At 42.1% G+C, this 17,518-nt stretch overlaps 1 protein-coding gene across 1 annotated transcript; it reads right to left on the bottom strand.

Annotated features, from left to right (window-relative positions):
• Window positions 1–507: 507 nt before the first annotated feature.
• Window positions 508–16,564, bottom strand: txndc16 (thioredoxin domain containing 16). Its single transcript, XM_071515002.1, has 20 exons — window positions 16,470–16,564; window positions 15,660–15,843; window positions 15,349–15,431; window positions 14,974–15,047; window positions 13,329–13,403; window positions 12,484–12,605; window positions 12,071–12,161; window positions 11,707–11,875; window positions 10,717–10,886; window positions 10,550–10,610; window positions 10,311–10,455; window positions 9,954–10,100; window positions 8,734–8,793; window positions 8,226–8,430; window positions 7,532–7,668; window positions 6,288–6,372; window positions 5,928–6,069; window positions 4,423–4,610; window positions 4,097–4,287; window positions 508–749 (listed from the first exon to the last, which is right to left on the bottom strand). The coding sequence occupies exons 2-20, from the start codon at window positions 15,814–15,816 to the stop codon at window positions 508–510; spliced, it is 2,544 nt and encodes an 847-aa protein (XP_071371103.1). The 5' UTR covers window positions 15,817–15,843; window positions 16,470–16,564.
• Window positions 16,565–17,518: the final 954 nt, after the last annotated feature.

Here is a 17,518-nt window from a genome sequence, read left to right as displayed (position 1 = left end):
ATCAACAATGGGAAACATCAAAGTATCAGTCAGTCACTGCTGCCGACCTCTGATATGATGCAGGGTGATTGATTACATATTTATGGTAGAACTAAGGGAAGCCCTCAGCCTGAACTGATTCTAATGAGACTTTTGATCAGATTCCACCCACGTATGCATAAAGATGTTTATTATTATCATTACTATTTTAGTTTTAGTGTCTCATGATGGCCTGGATGCTGTTTCAGGGGCTTTTCCACCCGGACAAGAAACAAAAACTCAGCGGGGAAACACTGAATAACTGTCTTTTTTTTGGAATGAAAATACTGAATATCAACTCAAAATATCGGCTATGAGCAGTTTCAGTCTAAAAATGTTGGTATCCAAAAACATATATCGGTCAAAGTCTTATCAGGACAACGCAACAAAGCAGGGAATATATTGTTGGAAGGCAGGAGAAGAAGAATCTCCATGACAACAACCAAACTCCTCTGACCTGAAACCCCCCCCCCCCCCCCCCCCCATCGTTCACAGCTCAGAGTGCAGCGGAGGAGTGGAAGGGCTGGAGGACGGATCCCCCTGCGCTCGTCTGTCGCCTCCCTCCATACCTCCGCCCCTGCTCCTCCTCTCCTCTTCGTCCTCCTCCTCGCCCTTCTTCTCCTTGGACTTGGGCGTCCGCTGCCGGGCGTAGCCGGGTACCTCCTGGTCCATGACGGACAGGAAGTCGTAGAACGGGACCACGGGGGTCCAGCGATCCTCATCCATCATTCCTGCCAAAGAGAGAGATCTGTGATTATGATGTCACATTAGATACAGGATTAGACCGATATATCAGGCTGAAATTGGCCTTTTAACAAAAATCCGATATGGTCCACCTCCAATATGATGGGTAGTCTTTGCAGTTTTTTGATTACATATGTATTATATAGAAATGATCAATATTACACTGGCTGTCTATGGGAAGACCTTAACCTGAATTCTAATGCGACCATTTTGAGCGGATTCTACACAAGTTTGCATGAATATCTGTTATAATCATTATTGCTGGGTTTCAATGGAGAGTTTTAGGGTCCCATGATGGTCTAAAGCGGTGGTTCTCAATGTGGGGTCCGGGGACCACCAGGGGTCCTTGAGGGGGTTCCAGGGGGTCCCCAGCAAATCGCTAAATTGTTCAACTTCAGCATTATTTCATTTAGAAGACGTTAACACAATTAGAGAATGTAGAAGAATGAATATTTGATCATAGTTTCTCTGTTATCTCTCTACCTACAATACAGATAGTCATGGAATTCTGGATAAAATCGTATCTAACAATAAAAATATTCTCAGATTTGGATCAATGAGACAAAATCTCATCAAATGGGGGTCCGTGGCTCTAATGTGGACTAAATTAGGGGTCCGTGATATGAAAAAGGTTGAGAATCACTGGTCTAAGGCTGTTTTAGAGGCTTTTTCACCCTGACAACCATACAATTTTTGCATGAAAATGGTAAAATTGAAAGATACTGAATTTGGCACAAATATCGGCTATCGATTCAATCTAAAAATATCTGTATCGGCCTTCAAAAGCCCATATCAGCCGAACCCTAGTTTCATGACCTGGCTTGATAAGTAAAATCCAATCTAACTGGCAAAAGCATAAACATAAATGATCCTTGGTATTCTTGGCCATCTATCTAAGGACTGTGACAGTGAAATCACAGAGGGTCCAGTAGCTGCCAATGCTTCCTGGAAAAATCAAAAGCAGTGAATGTTCAAAAGTTACAATTCCAGCTAGTGAGTAGAGTTTGGGCTGATATTGCTTGCAACAAAACATAGCCTCAAGAAGTAAACACTGAGCCACTGGAGGCTTAAAGAACTTCTAGACCCCTAAGAGTTGCAAGGCTCTGGTTTCTCCACGGAGAATGTATGGAATGTGCTGGGATGACAATAATTGATTGGTTGTCGTGTCTCAGATAGATGGAGACGAGTCAGAACGAGACCAGTTATCCAGGCCTTCACCCGTACAATCTACAGGGTTCAAAGGTCAAGGGTTAATGACTCCAGATAATGAGTTTAAAGCCAGAGATTACCAGAAAGATCATCACTATCATCACCATCATTTAAAGACCCGTTTACGCTCATTACACATGCAGACCTGTAACTCAAGGCTTCTTGCACATACCTTTCACATCTCTTAGACAAGCAAAGCTCAGCTGGACTCTGTCACTGTTGTCCAAATAGCTAGTGGAGCACCATTGCATAACAATGTAAAATGGCTGACATATCCCTTTAACCTCTACACGCTGGGAGAAAGATGGTACAGACATTATCAGATAGTTCCACTTCTCTATAAATGTCCATAGTGGGAAACTTCCACCATTATATGTGCCTAGATAGCTGTAAAATCGATTTTATAATCGGTTTTACAGCGCTTTGCCACACTTGTTTTCCATATGAAGTCGTTAAAATCTTTCTATGCTCACAAATGAAAGTAGCAGCCGGCGTGCTCCATACATTAGTGCTGTTCCTAATCTATTTCACCTCATGAGATCCGCTAACTGCCTCGCCCCTTATCATTTAGGCTGGTAAATGTAATCATCACTGACTTAATTTATTCTTCTCCTTCTGACAGCTGAGAAGGAGTGGATTTCAACATGCTCCTCGATTAGCCCTGTGCTTTCTGTCCCTCTCCAGTTCGATCCCTTAGACTCAAATTCTCTCAGGTCTCGCAAGCACATTTTAGGCATTCAGCCTTATCCAGAGCAACTTACAACCAGTGCAACGGTAGAAAAAGCTGCAATTCCTAAGTCGACAAAAATGACAAGCCACCAAAAATAAGAGTGCAAAGGCCAGGGTCTTGCTGCCATTACAACACTCCTGTGATCACAGAGCAATCATGTAAGAGCGATGCCCCGGTTCAACCTGGCACGAAAATACGATCTGTATCTGGGTGAGGGGAAATGGTGTAAATGCATTGTGATGGAATGTGATGGGATCAGCCGGAGTCAGCCAGGTGGAATCCGATCTGTACAATCTGTGCCTTTCTCTGAGGAGAAACAACATCGCTGCCAGCAGAAACGTCATAGCGCACACAAAAAAAAGTGATACGTTGGGGTTTTTTTTGTGATGTTATTTGAATGAAGTAATTACAAAAAAAAAAAAACACCAAGAGATGACGAAGATAAGGGCATGATCGGATTTATCGTGATCCGGACGGCACATCCAGTGCTACGAAAAAGGAAGAAGAAGAGCTGCGGAGACAGAAAGAAGGGATTTCATTTTATTTTTAGAAAGCAATTAAGAGTGAGTAAAGGTGGGAAAGGACGTATTCTGGAGAAGGTGACGCGACGTGCTTCTTGAAAAGCTGAGTTTTCAAGCCGGTGGCGATAGACGAGGAGTGACTCTGCTGCTCTGACTGGAGCGGGGAAGGTCATTCCACCACTGGGAATCCATTAGGACATTTTTGTCCGGTCCCTTGGGTGGCTTCTCCAGAACCGCAGGTTGGAAACCCCAGTATTAGCTCAGAGCCATTAGGCCAGAGCATAATACTTTATTTAGCATGTATAGTAGTTGCATGTTTGCTGGTATACTGGTTTTGCTGGTATATTGGCTGGGCAGCATCATCTAGTTCCTAATCCTCCATGTACCATAATAATCCATGGGCCTTATCCTAATTGGGATTCATGTTTTATTTGCTTTACTCTTTTTTTCTGGCTTCTGAATGGTTTTTATAACTATGTGTTCTCAGTTTTGTCTCAACTGTTATGCTATTATAAATATTGGTGATTGCATACTATTGTATAATACATGTTTTCAAACCAAATAATATGGTTTGAATGTATAATCTCTTTTCTGATAAACAGTCATGCCAATAATTACTGAATTGCAACTGAATTGTGAGAAGAGTGACAAAGAAAAAGACAAAGAGAAAGACACAGAGGGCCCTGTTTTAATTTTTTTTGGGATGGAAATGAGCAAATTTAAAGATATTGAATGTCAGCACAAAATATTATCTGCAGCTTCAGTAAAAAATATCAGTGTTGGGCTTCAATTTTGCACTCTTCTCTCTCCACTCTCCTCTATTGTATTCTATTGCAGTGTATTCTCTTAATTCTACTACTCCCTCCTCCTTTACCTGCGGGTGGCTCGCTCCCGTCTTCAATCCCCTGGAGCCACTGCAGGACGGAGCGCGCCGCTATGGGGGCGTTGGGGGGGTAGTGGTAGATCTCCCCTCCGGACGGCAGGTGGGTGAGGACCAGCGCGGGGAGGGGGGGCAGAGAGCCCAGGTACGACTCCAGGACAGAGATACCAGCTGGAGTACGGCCCCTGCAAAATACACAGCATCAAAACACTGTTTACAGCAATCTGTTCATCTATCGGTGGATAGGAGAATAAAAGAAAAATATAAATGTTTAATGAAAAAGTTTGAATGGATGGATGGACAAATTGATTGACACATACAGGTGGATCCAGCAGGCCAGGTATCTCTCCGTCCGCCTCCCCCCCGCCTCCGCCGCCCCCCTCATCTCCTCCACCGCCGCCTCGTTCTCCCTCCTCCCCCGCTCGTCCTCCTCCTCGCCCACGAAGAGGAGGAGGAGGGCCTTGCCCGCGGAGAGGAAGGACGGCAGGCTGTCCACCGTCAGCTCGGGCTGCAGGGGTGGGGAGAGAGAGAGAGAGAGAGAGAGAGAGAGAGAGAGGGAGAGAGAAAATTAAGGGAAGAGAGGGACACAGTTGAATGAGAAATGTGAAGAATAATATATGAATGTATGTGAACAGTTCTCAGAAACACAAGTGACAAATAAACACAGAAACAATGATAGTCAGTAGACAATGGAGGCACACACACACACACACACACACACACACACACACACACACACACACACAATAACAGATGGGAGGGGATGGAATTATTTTTTGTTACTTAATTTGTTTTGTTATTTAATCATTTAATTGATGATTAATCTCTTGTTACATGCTTTGGCAATATTGTTTGTTTGTGAACTGTCATGCCAGTAAAGCACCTTGAATTGAATTGAAAGAGAGAGAGAGAGAGAGAGAGAGAGAGAGAGAGAGAGAGAGAGAATAATACAAGACATTTGATTGCATTGAATCTAATTGCCTAATTGTACCCTCTTTTACAAATTTAACATATTTTAACATATTTTATGTACGGGTATGTATGTATGTGTATGTATATATGTATATTATATATATACTATGTATACTATATAATATATAATTGTTTATTGTTCTGTTTTTTATTGTGCTTTGGCAATAACGGTTGATTATCATTCATGCCAATAAAGCTTATTTGAATTTGAATTTGAATTTGAGAGAGAGAGAGAGAGAGGGAGAGAGAGAGAGAGAGAGGACAGCGAAGAGAGGTGGAAAAGTGCAAAAATTACCCACTGATCTACACAGCATTACAAATAAATCTGGATGCAAATTCATCAAGAGAAAAAGTGTAAAAACAAGTAATAAAGAGAAAACAAAACACTAAAAAAGGAGAGCTGAACTTCTTCTTAAGCAACATCTGCATTCAAGACCGCCGGATCCGCGTCAGTCCACTGCGTTTGTTTACTGGAGCAAATGTGGACTCAATTTTCTATAAGGACAGAATTAATTTGGCCTTGGATGCAGTGAGGAAGCCTGACCCAGACTCACTGTGAGTGCCCATATGGTGCTTGTTATGTGTGACATACTGTGAACCGATTCCATACTGGCTCTAACGAACTTCCAAGAAGTTACACCCCCCTGACATTTATACTGTTGTTATCCAGAATGAGACTTAAATGCAGGCAGTACTCCAGATGATGGAATTAAGGTACCTTGACATTGAATTTTAGCTATTTAAGTTTAGTTATTACTCTTTGCCAGACAATTGTGGAGAAACAGTTTCAATATTGGCACTTCAGCTGACAAATATACAAGACACACACACACACACACACATACAGACTTACCAGTGTGTGAAGCAGTGCAGTGTTAATGTGTGTGAGCAGCTCTTCAGCAGAGGAGGCCAGAGGCAGAGGGGAGGGGGGTGTGTGAGTCCTCCAAGATGGGAACACCAGCACTACAGGCAGGTCCACAGTGTGCTCTGTGGCCCTGCACACACACGTACACACCAAAAAAAAACTTTTGCTACAGTGTCTGTTTTGTTATCATTTCCAACTGCAAGCACTTGAAGGGCTGTAAGTCATATTTACTACTTCAAACTCAAAAACAGGAGTTTACGGGGAGCACTTGAAGGCAGCGGAAGCCTCTCCAAATGTCAGACAACCTTGAAAACGAAGGGATTACGTGACTGAATTTAGTGTTGTTACCATTTCTCTGCCAGCCTGTCTGCCAGCAAACCAGTCAGCACCTCTCCTCTCAATGACTTGGCTGCTTCAGTAAACACTGCAACCCCTGGAAAGACACAGAGAGACATATCGCTCATTATATAACTTCATATCATTTCATTAGAGCTAGTAAGGCCAATGGATTTTAGGGCTCGAGGAGAAGGCCAGCAAGCCATCAATTAAAGGAGGTAAATGTAATTAGAACCATTATTTCCACTGGTTTGTACATAAAATTGGCCTTGGAAAAGTCATGCAGGGACATTTTGAACTCTGAGATATTTAAATGCTAAAATTCATTGAGCGGCTTGGCCTTTCCAGTGCAACTCGCTTATTATAACTTCATATAAATTCATAAATCTACTTTCCAGTACCATGCTCTAGGCCAGTGATTCGCAACCTTTTTCACTAATTTAATCCACTTTAGAGCCACGGACCCCAATTTGATGAGATTTTGCCTCTCGGACCCAAATCTGAGAATATTTTTACTATTAGATATGATTTTGTCCAGAATTCCATGACTATCTGTATTGTAGGTAGAGAGATAACAGAGAAACTATGATCAAAACAGTCATTCTTCTACATTCTCTAATTGTGTTAACTTCTTGTAAATGAAATAATGCTGAAGTTTAACAATTCATCAATTTGCTGGGGACCCCCTGAAACCTCCTCAAGGACCCTTGGTGGTCCCCGGACCCCACATTGAGAGCTTGCCTGTACATCCACACAGGCACACGCTTAGACACTTCAACTGGAATACATCCACTGCATATTTGATGGATTTTCCAGTGTTACATTGCTGATTGTGATTTGGGTGACGATTATTCTGCAACAGATCACGTCTTACATTTTGAAAGCCGTCTTTCCCACCCTGCAGTCCTCATGCTCAGCGAGGCCTGCAGCCAGGAACACACACCATGGCCTGGCTGGAAAATGTCCCTTATCTGATATATCTGACAAACCCAATAAGGATGTTTTTTACCTTAGAAAATAGCCCTCACATTTGGCTCTAAGGAGTCTGAGACAGGACACACTTGTGGCCTTAGATCTCCATTTTTAATACACTGTCATAAATAGCCTTTTGTTTTCACCTTGATTTTACTGGTTGTTGTATCCAAATGTAAGAGAATAAAAGTCTGATTTAAATATAATAAACAATCAAAACGAAGAAAATGAGAGGTATATACAGTATGTCAGGCCAACACACACACACAGTTCCAACCTCCTACCTGGGTGTGTGTGCGTCTTAAACAGCCCCAGTACTCTGTCAGGCCTGTAGCCCGCTAGATCAGGGAGGGGCACTTCTTGCAGGAATGATGTCACTTCCTCTTGGGCGGACAGCAGCATAGGGGACGCTGGACGACTCCTGGATCAAGAACAGACAAATAAGCAACAAAACATAGAAGCCACACACACTCATCCCCAGGCATCTACATGATACACGAATGAACGTCTCACAATACAAACGCCTGGTGGGCACTGTGCACATTAGGGCTTTGGCTATTGTTTCCATACATATTATAATAGACTAAAATCAACCTTTGTTTATGGAGCACTTATCAAAACAGTGCTTTACACGCTAAATAAAAATGTGAGCAATAAACCAAAGAATGTGAACAATAAATAAACACAGCAGTCTGATTCCTACAGTTTGAAGATGCATTAGTAGAGAGATGGCCAAGATGATTTTAGATTCTCCTACTGTGTGTGAAGAGTATAGCAATAAAAACAGTCCTCAGATCTGTGTGTTCTTATCATCATTTCCTTTGGATTCTGATAGGATGATGATATGAATATGATGTTTGTGTCCAATTCTGCTCTTTGTTGTTATTTTCATCGCCTGATTTCTGTCTTTGGTGCTGCTGTCATTTCATTACATTCCTTTACTTTAATCCACAGCTTGGTTGAGTGAGTAAGACTCACAGCGTGATGAAGCGATGCAGCGCCTCACTACCCAGCATTCCCCTGTAGCGCTGGGCCGACTCCTGGGGGCGGAGCAGCAGGACGCTGGGGAAAGCCGCGATTGGCCGGAACGGCGTCGGGCGGGAGCCGATTGGCCGAGCGGCGCAGAGGTCTGTCCATTCGCCGCAGTCGACCGCGCCCATCTGCACATCCACAACCTCAGAGTCTGAAGAGATTCATTCATTAATCTGTCAATCCATTAAAGAACACAGCTGACTATCTATCTATCTATTATCCAATATGTTGGGAATTACTGATTACTGACTTACATCTTTCAGAAATGATTTAAACAATGACATTGATGCTGCCAGCCTAAGTCATGATTTCGTATAATGAATAACTGGATAATTATAGTAACTCACTGAATAACAACTAATGGAATATCTTCCAAGCATGGAGGTGAGAAACTTCCCAGCTGCCTTGAATGCACCATGAGAAGAGACAGGTGTATCTGCGCTCTCATCTTTACCTGCCAGTCGCTCTGCTACTTCAATGAAGGAGCTGAGAAAAGCCATGGAAACAGCGTCCCCTGGTGGCAAAAAGAGAGACTACAATTAATCACATGGACATTCATTTAAACTTGATCTGATCATGATCATATCGAGGGCTTGGAGCCAAAGGGGCGTACGTGCGATTTTGGGCGAATATGAGTATTATATATCAATTGAAAGGTCTCAGTGAGATCTTTTCAGTGCCAAAAGGACACAACTGAAAACATGACCCATAAGCTTTAAATAAAGAAAAACTGAAAGCCAGTAAAAACAGTAAAAGTAGGGTTTTGTTTGCTGCCAAAAGGGCGTAACTGCACTTACGCCCTTTTGACACCAAGCAAAACCCCACTTTTGACACTGAACAAGCATTGTGGGTAGAGGATTCTAACAGCACTTAGGTCAGCTCAAAATGCATGCTGACGTAAGTAATGCTAGCATGGCAGCATGATCACATCATTTTTAGTATCCTATTCATATCCTAATTAATATTCTAGATCAATATTAGATGAATGTAAATATGCTAATATTCCCATGAAATACTTAGGCCTATAGATTCAAAATGTTATTTTATAATGTTAGGAGTGTGAACTGGTCAAGATGAGCTCTGATAGTCAGACTGCTGGTAGCTGAAGTTCTCCCTCAGTGTTATGAGGAGTTTTACAGGTCTTTGAATGTGTCCCAGGACACATCAATAAGTGATGCGTCCTGGGACACATACAAAAATGTATTATACTAGCAAAAGAAAAAAAAGTAGTAGTTCAGAATCAAAAGTAGTTTCTTATGTCTATAGAGGTTTATTAAAAAGGTTTCTTAAAAGTTTTTAACAGAAAAAATGTATCAATCAATTTGATATGTTCCATGTCGCCCACAATTTTAAAGGCCTTGGTGAAAGTTGCTGAGCATTACTTCAAGATAAAGATATTCATTCTGATCTTGTTTTATATTTCGGTGTTGACTGAAGTGAAATTGCTAGATTTGTATTAAAATGAATGTGTTTTACAATTGTTTACTTACATACGCCCATATTCTGCATGGCTGTATTGGGACAATGTTTGTGCCAAAAACATGAAATACATGAACTGTATCTAGAGTGTATTGAGACAGAACTCACACAATACAGACACAATAAACCCAAGAAGAATAAGACTCAAGACATGGATATTTTCAAGTTAATATACAAAGAGTTGAGGTGACTTACATTTGAGGTAGAACAGTGCCACTGTGAGGCTGTTTTGTGCCACTGCGGTGTGGAAGTTGTCAGCGGTGAGCTGGGTAATCGAGTCCAGGTCCAGAAGCTGGCCTCGATTTCTGTAGACGGACTCCCCGACTTCATCGTCCAAGATGTCTGGAGAGAGACACACACACACAAATACATACAGATGCACTGGCATGGGAAAATATATTTATACATGCACACAAACAAGTGGTAAACACTCAAGACTCTGCTGTCACTCTCACTCTCTCTCTTTCTCCACATCTTCTCCTCCTCCTCTTCCTCCTGTCTGATCACTTTCTCTCCTTCGCTCTTATCCTCTCTCTTGTTTTTCCGCCTTACCAAGTGTGGACCAGTTCTCCTCCTCCTCCTCCCCTTCTTCTTCGTCTCCTTCCTCTTCCCCCTCCTCCTCCTCTCTCTCTCGGTTTGTGAAGAGCTCCATGACCTCCTCAAGGTTGGTCAAGGTCACATATTTCACCTCTGACCCCTGGGAATAAACACACACACACAGAGGGGTAAAACACACACAAACAGGTAAAACTAATAATGGGAATAGTACCATGTATATTTGAGCTCCATACCTGCCCTGGCAGCCTGTAAGCAGCGTTGTATTCCTCAGGGGTTTTCACTGCTGGACTCTCCCTAGTAACACATGCACACACACGCACACACACACACACACAGAGGATGAGAGGATGAAAAATATATGGATTTACAGCATAAATACAGGATGTACATATGTCCCTACCTGTGCACCAGCAGCAGCAGGGCGAGGCCCCGGAGCCTCCAGGCCAGAGCGGTGGCCGTGTCCAGGTCCAGGCGCTCGGTGCCGGGCCGCGAGAACAGGAAGAGCTGGGGGGTCTGGAGGTGGGGGGGCTGGGGAGGCTGCACCGACGTCGGGTCTTCATACACGTCAGACTGTGGCGGTGGTATAGAGCAGTGATTCTCAACCTTTTTCATATCAAGGACCCCTATTTTAGTCCACATTAGGGCCACGGACCCCCATTTGATGAGATTTTGTCTCTCGGACCCAAATCTGAGAATATTTTTACTGTTAGATATGATTTTGTCCAGAATTCCATGACTATCTGTATTGTAGGTAGAGAGATAACAATTCATCAATTTGCTGGGGACCCCCTGGAACTCCCTCAAGGACCCCTGGTGGTCCCCAGACCCCACGTTGAGAACCACTGGTATAGAGTATACAGTCATTATAAACACTATTCACCCCCTCCTTGACTTTTTCCTGCTGCAAAATTAGTTCAAAATACATTCCTTTGGATATTTTTTAAATTGCTCTAATTTGACCTTTCTTGCTAGGAAGAATCATAATTAAGGTGTACTGTCCCTTTAATACGTCTTAATGGGAACTTGTAGGATGTAGGGCGTTGGGTATTCTGTCACTATTACAGATGCCGTTTGGTTCCAGTTCCTCTGGTCCAAAAGAGAAAATAAACTATCATCCCTCCTTCACCATATATAAAAGAACTACCAGTGTACTTTCTCTTCTCTACTTTCACTAGGGAAGTCAATGAAGAAATCAGACAGAAAAAAAACACTTATCAGCCACTATACACGGGGTTAGAGGCTTGTGACTGGGCTGACTTCAGTATTACACACTGCTGATGCTGGGAACTGAACCAGCAGCGCTTTAACTATTGCCTACTGTTAGTGTTTGAGTGATTAAGAAATTGAACACAGCCAATGGGGGGGTTAATCAGTCTATCTGTCTATTTACCACTAGCGGAGCCTCCATGAGCTGCAGGAAGGAGTAGAGGCCGAGGGTGGACAGGGGTTTCCTCATGGGGGTCAGAGGGCAGCGGTCGGCCGGCTTCGGGGCCGCGAACCCCCGCTGAACCCCGCAGTGGAGGAACCACGCGCCGGACGAGCGAGAGGACGGACTGACACTGAGAGAGAGAGAGAGAAGGAGAGAGAGAGAGGGGGTTTATTAAGGTCATGAACTCTCTGTGACCCTGCAACCACAAAGCTAACAAACCAGAGAATGGACTCAGAACAGTCTCAGAGGAACGACAAAAGCAACAGTACTAACCACAATATAAGGAAAAGTAGGATAGAATAGAATAGAATAGAATAGAACCTACCCTAAGTGTTCCAGAATGGGCCCTCCAGTTGTGAGGATGAACTGGTACTTGGCTCCATACACAAACACTGTCTCCATCAGCGACCTGTGCTCTAAGCAATGCAATCAGTGCAGACAATATGATTAATTAATCAGCTGACCCATCAGACTGTCTCCATCTCCAGACAGTAACATGAATGAGTCAATTAATCAGTCAGTCAATACATCAGACAGAAGGAAAGAAAGAAAGAAAGAAAGAAAGAAAGATACACTTAAACTAATTGATTTCCAAACAGCCCCAAGTAACCCAGCAAACCAATCAGTAAGTCTTTACTTGACCAATATGACATCAAAAAATGCCTTTTCCTCTCCATCTGTTACTTCCCTTCCTCCCTCCATCTCTCTCTCTGTCCTCCATCCCTCCCTCCTCCGCACCTTGCGTCCCCAGCATCTGGACGTATCCCAGCACCATGTCCGTCTTCCCCCTGGCCGTCCTCTCCAAGGCCTGGAGGTCCGCGTCCGACTGGACGTACCTCACCTCATCGAACAGGATGGCACTGAAAGAGAGAGTACTTTAGTTGCTCATATTTCATGCTTTCTGAGATGAAAACATAGACGTTCCATTGCCAATATTCTGATGCACCGAGTAATGGCCATACAAACATGAGAGAGGCTTCTACATGGCCGTATACGTCATTATAGGACATTTCTGGGAGGTTATGGTGGACAGATTCCAAGTAAATGTAATTCAGGTGATGTGATTTTCCCACCCTGGCTTTTCCACCCTGCCCAGGATAAAATTCCAGAGGACACAGTGGATACTTGCCAAGGTTATTATCGTTAACGAAAACTAACCAAATAACGAAAACTAGGTGTGAAAAAACATTTTCGTTAACTGAAATAAAAATAAAAACGAGGCTTTACAAAAAAACGATAACTAACTGAAACTGTATTGTGTGTTTACAAAACTAACTAAAATAAACTAAAATTATAGAGAAAATGTCTTTAGTTTTCGTCTTTGTCAATTTATTTTTGAATCTTGCCCCTGACAAATACCCCATATTACAAACAAAGACTAAAACTAACACTGAAACTAATAAAAACTAAACTAAAACTAAGCATTTTCCAAAAATAAAAAATAACTAAACTAGCAAACCCGCTTTAAAAACGAATTAAAACTAAACTGAAATTGAAAACAAAAAGTCAAAACGAAATAAAAATAAAAACTAATGAAAAATGCAAAACTATAATAACCTTGATACTTGGGAGTGTTTACTTACAACAGGACATGGGAGACTATGGCGTTGACATCGAACACGGTGTCCACGTCAAAACTCTTCAAAACCTCACCACTCCTGAGACAGGAAAGAAGGGGGGGGGGGGGAGGGGGAGAAACATAGAGAGAGAGATCAAAAAATCAGCAGCTACTGTACTGCCATCTTCACAGCAGATCTCACAAGCAGAGAGATAAAAGCAGAGAGATAAAACAGTTTTATCTCTATGGTTCAGAGATCCTGAATGGAGCTTGATGGTGGCATCGTTCTGAGGTAAGTTGTTTGATCTATGCATGGACAACACTGTAATCTCAGCTCAATAGATTCCACTGGAAAAGATATACACACTTGATCAGGTCAATGGAGCTGCAACGATTAATCGATTAATCAATTAGTTGTCAACTATTAAATTAATCGCCAACTATTTTGATAATCGATTAATCGGTTTGAGTAATTTTTTAAGAAATATAAGTCAAAATTCTCTGACTCCAGCTTCTTAAATGTGAATCTTTTCTGGTTTCTTTCCTCCTCTATGACAGTAAACTGAATATCTTTGGGTTGTGGACAAAACAAGACATTTGAGGACGTCATCTTGGGCTTTGGGAAACACTGATCCACATTTTTCACCATTTTCTGACATTTTATAGACCAAACAACTAATCGATTAATTGAGAAAATAATCGACAGATTAATCGACAATGAAAATAATCGTTAGTTGCAGCCCTACAGGTCAACAATACCAAATCTCACTATTAATACCGCCACTACTACAGCTGACTTGCCTGTCTGTAATCAAGGCTTTTGATCAGTCAATAGAGCTTTACCTGTAGATATAAGACTATGTTCTGTACATGGCAAGTTAAAAGCTAAGTAATGTCGGCTAGGGGAAAGCTATTTACTGCATTAACAGTAATTACTAAAATCTATCTATCTATCTATCTATCTATCTATGACCGACTTCTAGAAAGATTTCCCATTTGACAGAAGTGAGACTGAACAACTCTTTGAATTTAAATTGATGCAAAAAGACGTGGATGCTGGATTCTGTGTTACCATGACGATGAACACAGGTTGCTATAATGAATGATTTATTAAATGATTGGCCTAAGCCAGCCTCATAAGTCATTGGCTCTGTCCAAACATTTGCTCAACAGAACAAATACACAGCGTAGCACATGACAAGATCTGAACTCATGACAGTTGTAAGTCAATACAGGATCCAATAAAGGCATGAATAACTTTCTCCTAGTTCTGAAGAATTATGTAACAGACTGAAATCCTCTTTGTCCAATACTGTAATGAATCTCATCTATTTAGACAATGTCAGTGTAGAGTGTGGAAAGGTTTGAAGCATCATGTGGCCCAAATGTGCATCATGTTTTGGATTGGTGCAACACAGTTTTGGTCAATTTTGACCATTCAAAATGACAAGATTGTTCAAACATGTGGCTGAAAGAATACCATAAGACCTGCCAAGGCCTTGCAGATCACTTAAGTTAATAAAATTATTTGGTTTGAAAGTTCAAGTTCACTTTGAAAGGCAGATAGCAAACGCTTTTCTCTGTAAATGTCTCAAAAAGGCTATCTCCTGACAACATTTACATTCTTTTGATGGCAGAAGACTGTAGTTTGTGGGTTTAAAGTGTGGTACCTGAAAAGATAGGCTTTCTTCATTAACTTCTCTCCTGTGCAGAACTTGGCCACCAGCTCTCTACTGCAGTTTACCTGCGGGCAAAGCAACACATGAGTGTCACCTATCTATCCATTCACAGCACTAAGTTTTATCTATTCCCTCAGTTATCCACTCATTTATTCATCCATCCACTCACTCATTCACAGACATTCTTCATACTCTTCAGTTCACCTATGGGCAAAGTGACGAGGGATTACGAGTGATCCCTTCATGTATTCTTTCTTACCTTCCTTCAGTAATTCCTCCTTCTTTCTTTCATCTTTTTCATTTACCCATGCATCTCTCCATCCACTAACACAGAGTGGATATCAAAATTCTCCCGCCTTTAGTTACCTTGGCGACGGAGATCCCATAATCGTGCAGCGCTTCGGCGGACTTCTCCAGCTGGGCTAAGAAGAGAGAGATGGTGGGAGAGACTGGAGAGGGGAGAGGGGGGAGACGGAGAGAAATGCTGTTGTCACTGATCAGCAGGTTAAAGGGCAATTGGAGTTTTTGCTTGTTTTTTTGCCCTGACGTTTGAACTCCTTATTTTTGGTTGCTTATAATTCTTGGAAAGCTTCTTCTACTGTTGAAGAACTGTAAGTCACTCTAAATGAGCTAAATGTCGCAGATGGAAAATGGAAATGTCCCTCTGAGCAGCTTACCTTGATGCCCAAAGTAGACAAAGACGGCCTTCCCAGAATTCAATCTCTCCCTGAAGCCCTCGGCTGTGTATTCGATTAGGTTTGATGTGTTTGCCGTCACCGTGCATCGTCCCGGGCTCGCCCACAGCAGGAACACAGCGATGCACATCCACTTCATGGCGAAGAATTGTGTCTGCTGCGCTCTCTGCGAAGAAAACGTCTTTGCTATTAAACTAGGGGATGCAGAAGTATGATCAGGACAAAACAAAAACAGCAGAGAATCAGGAGAGAAAAGCAGGAAAAGCTTTATTAGAAATGAATGGAAGTGTTACACCTTGTTATTAGATGTAAAGGTGCTATATGGATCATAGGAAAGCAGTAGCATTTAGTGTATAGTGTATAGTTAATGTACTTTGTAGGTAAAACAAATATATATAATAAATATATACCTGAGTGTGTTTTTTTTTTTTTATATTTTTTAGCAAGCTTCTCTCTTACATGACCATATTTCTGTACAAGTAACAGTTAGCATTGTCCCATTACTCCAATGCAAGTCAAATGTAACTGAAGTGGCCTAACTGGAGAAAGCAGTATCCTCTTTCTACCTCTGCATTAGCTAGGGCAGTGGTTCCTAAAGTGAGCTCTGGGGTCCCCCAGCAAAATGGCATTAGTATAATTTCACTATTTAATTTGGGGATAGGAGAGAGAGGGAGAATGGTATAGGACTGTGTCTGTGGCCTATTGTTCATCTATTTGTAGGACCTTGACATGAAAGTGTTTGGGAACCCCTGAGCTAAGAGCAACAAGCGAGAAAAAAGATGCTAGTGTTACCTGGGTGAGTCGAGGTAGGATTCAACTTCTCTCTCTCTCTACACTTTTTACAATGGCTCTGTCTCTGCAGGTGCAATTAATGTTAACAACTCTAGTTAAACTAGTCGCAAATGATGAAGTCGCGCAGAAAACATGAATCTTCTATGAGAAGTAAATGGCAGCTGTGTATCCTAAAAGTCTAAACTCCAAGAAAGTCCTGTAGGTAGTTCTAACGTTATTACGTTTAATAACAGCATGAGTTAGCTTTTTAGCTAACGTTATCTTGATGATGTCCATACGTTTCAATGGCGTTTTGTTAGCTAACATTCCTGTATTTAGAGGCTACATGTCGGCATATTTTCCGCGGAATGTAGGCCAAAGACATTGCTAGTTTACAAAGTTAGGATATTTCGCCAAGTTTTACACTGAAATTTTAAGGATATGTCACAAGTGAAAGATGTTCGCTTGTTCAGGGAATTAGTGTCAAGGTACCAGAGTAAAAACAACTTCCTGTCATAGTGTTAAAATAAAACTTTAATTGGCGAATATGTGTTGCCACGTTTTTGAGTAATACAAAGTACTGAAGTGAAAAGGGGGGAATCTGTAGTAAATAAAAATGCAATTGTTGTCTTTTCATTTCGAAGGTTGTTGTTCTGTGCTCGCCAATAGCTACTTATTCTATTTTTCAAGTCAAATTTTACGCTTTTATTTTGAAGGTCGGACTAAGTCGACCGACTATCTCTCGCTACCTTGACGAAGCTTTCTGTAAATTGTTTTGATGTCCCTCTTCCTGCGACACAAGCCCACGTGCTTCGATGAGCCAATCAGATGAAGGGAGTTTTTGACTGAATTAAATGACGAATCGCATGGGAATACGGGGGCGGGGCGCTTCTACAGCTGACATCATCACAAACCAATCGAGTGAGAGGGTTGTGGGGGCTGGGTGGGACGCATAGCCAATGAACTGGCACATAGGGTAAGTGGGCGTAGGCACGTCGTTATCTTTGGAGCTTAGCGCGGAAACTGGGTGGAATCTGTGGCTCCGGAGCGAGGCGTTTTGACGCGAAAGC

This window comes from Centroberyx affinis, unplaced genomic scaffold (genome assembly GCF_046629955.1).
Source record: "Centroberyx affinis isolate AG114_WGS23_722 - 3 ecotype Tasmania unplaced genomic scaffold, CSIRO-AGI_Caff_v1 ptg000294l_1, whole genome shotgun sequence".
NCBI lineage: Eukaryota > Metazoa > Chordata > Actinopteri > Beryciformes > Berycidae > Centroberyx > Centroberyx affinis.
Note: the sequence above shows the minus strand (reverse complement) of the source record. Positions and strands in the feature narration are given on the sequence as shown.

What these genes read in the sequence shown, in the direction of transcription:
- txndc16 (XM_071515002.1), bottom strand. Translation starts at nt 15,816, where the DNA reads ATGAAGTGGATGTGCATCGCTGTGTTCCTGCTGTGGGCGAGCCCGGGA. An exon ending in AAGAAAGCCTATCTTTTCAG is followed by an intron (nt 13,404 to 14,973) that starts GTACCACACTTT and finishes TTCCTGTCTCAG; the next exon opens with GAGTGGTGAGGTTTTGAAGA. An exon ending in TAAGACGCACACACACCCAG is followed by an intron (nt 6,373 to 7,531) that starts GTAGGAGGTTGG and finishes GTGTCTTTCCAG; the next exon opens with GGGTTGCAGTGTTTACTGAA.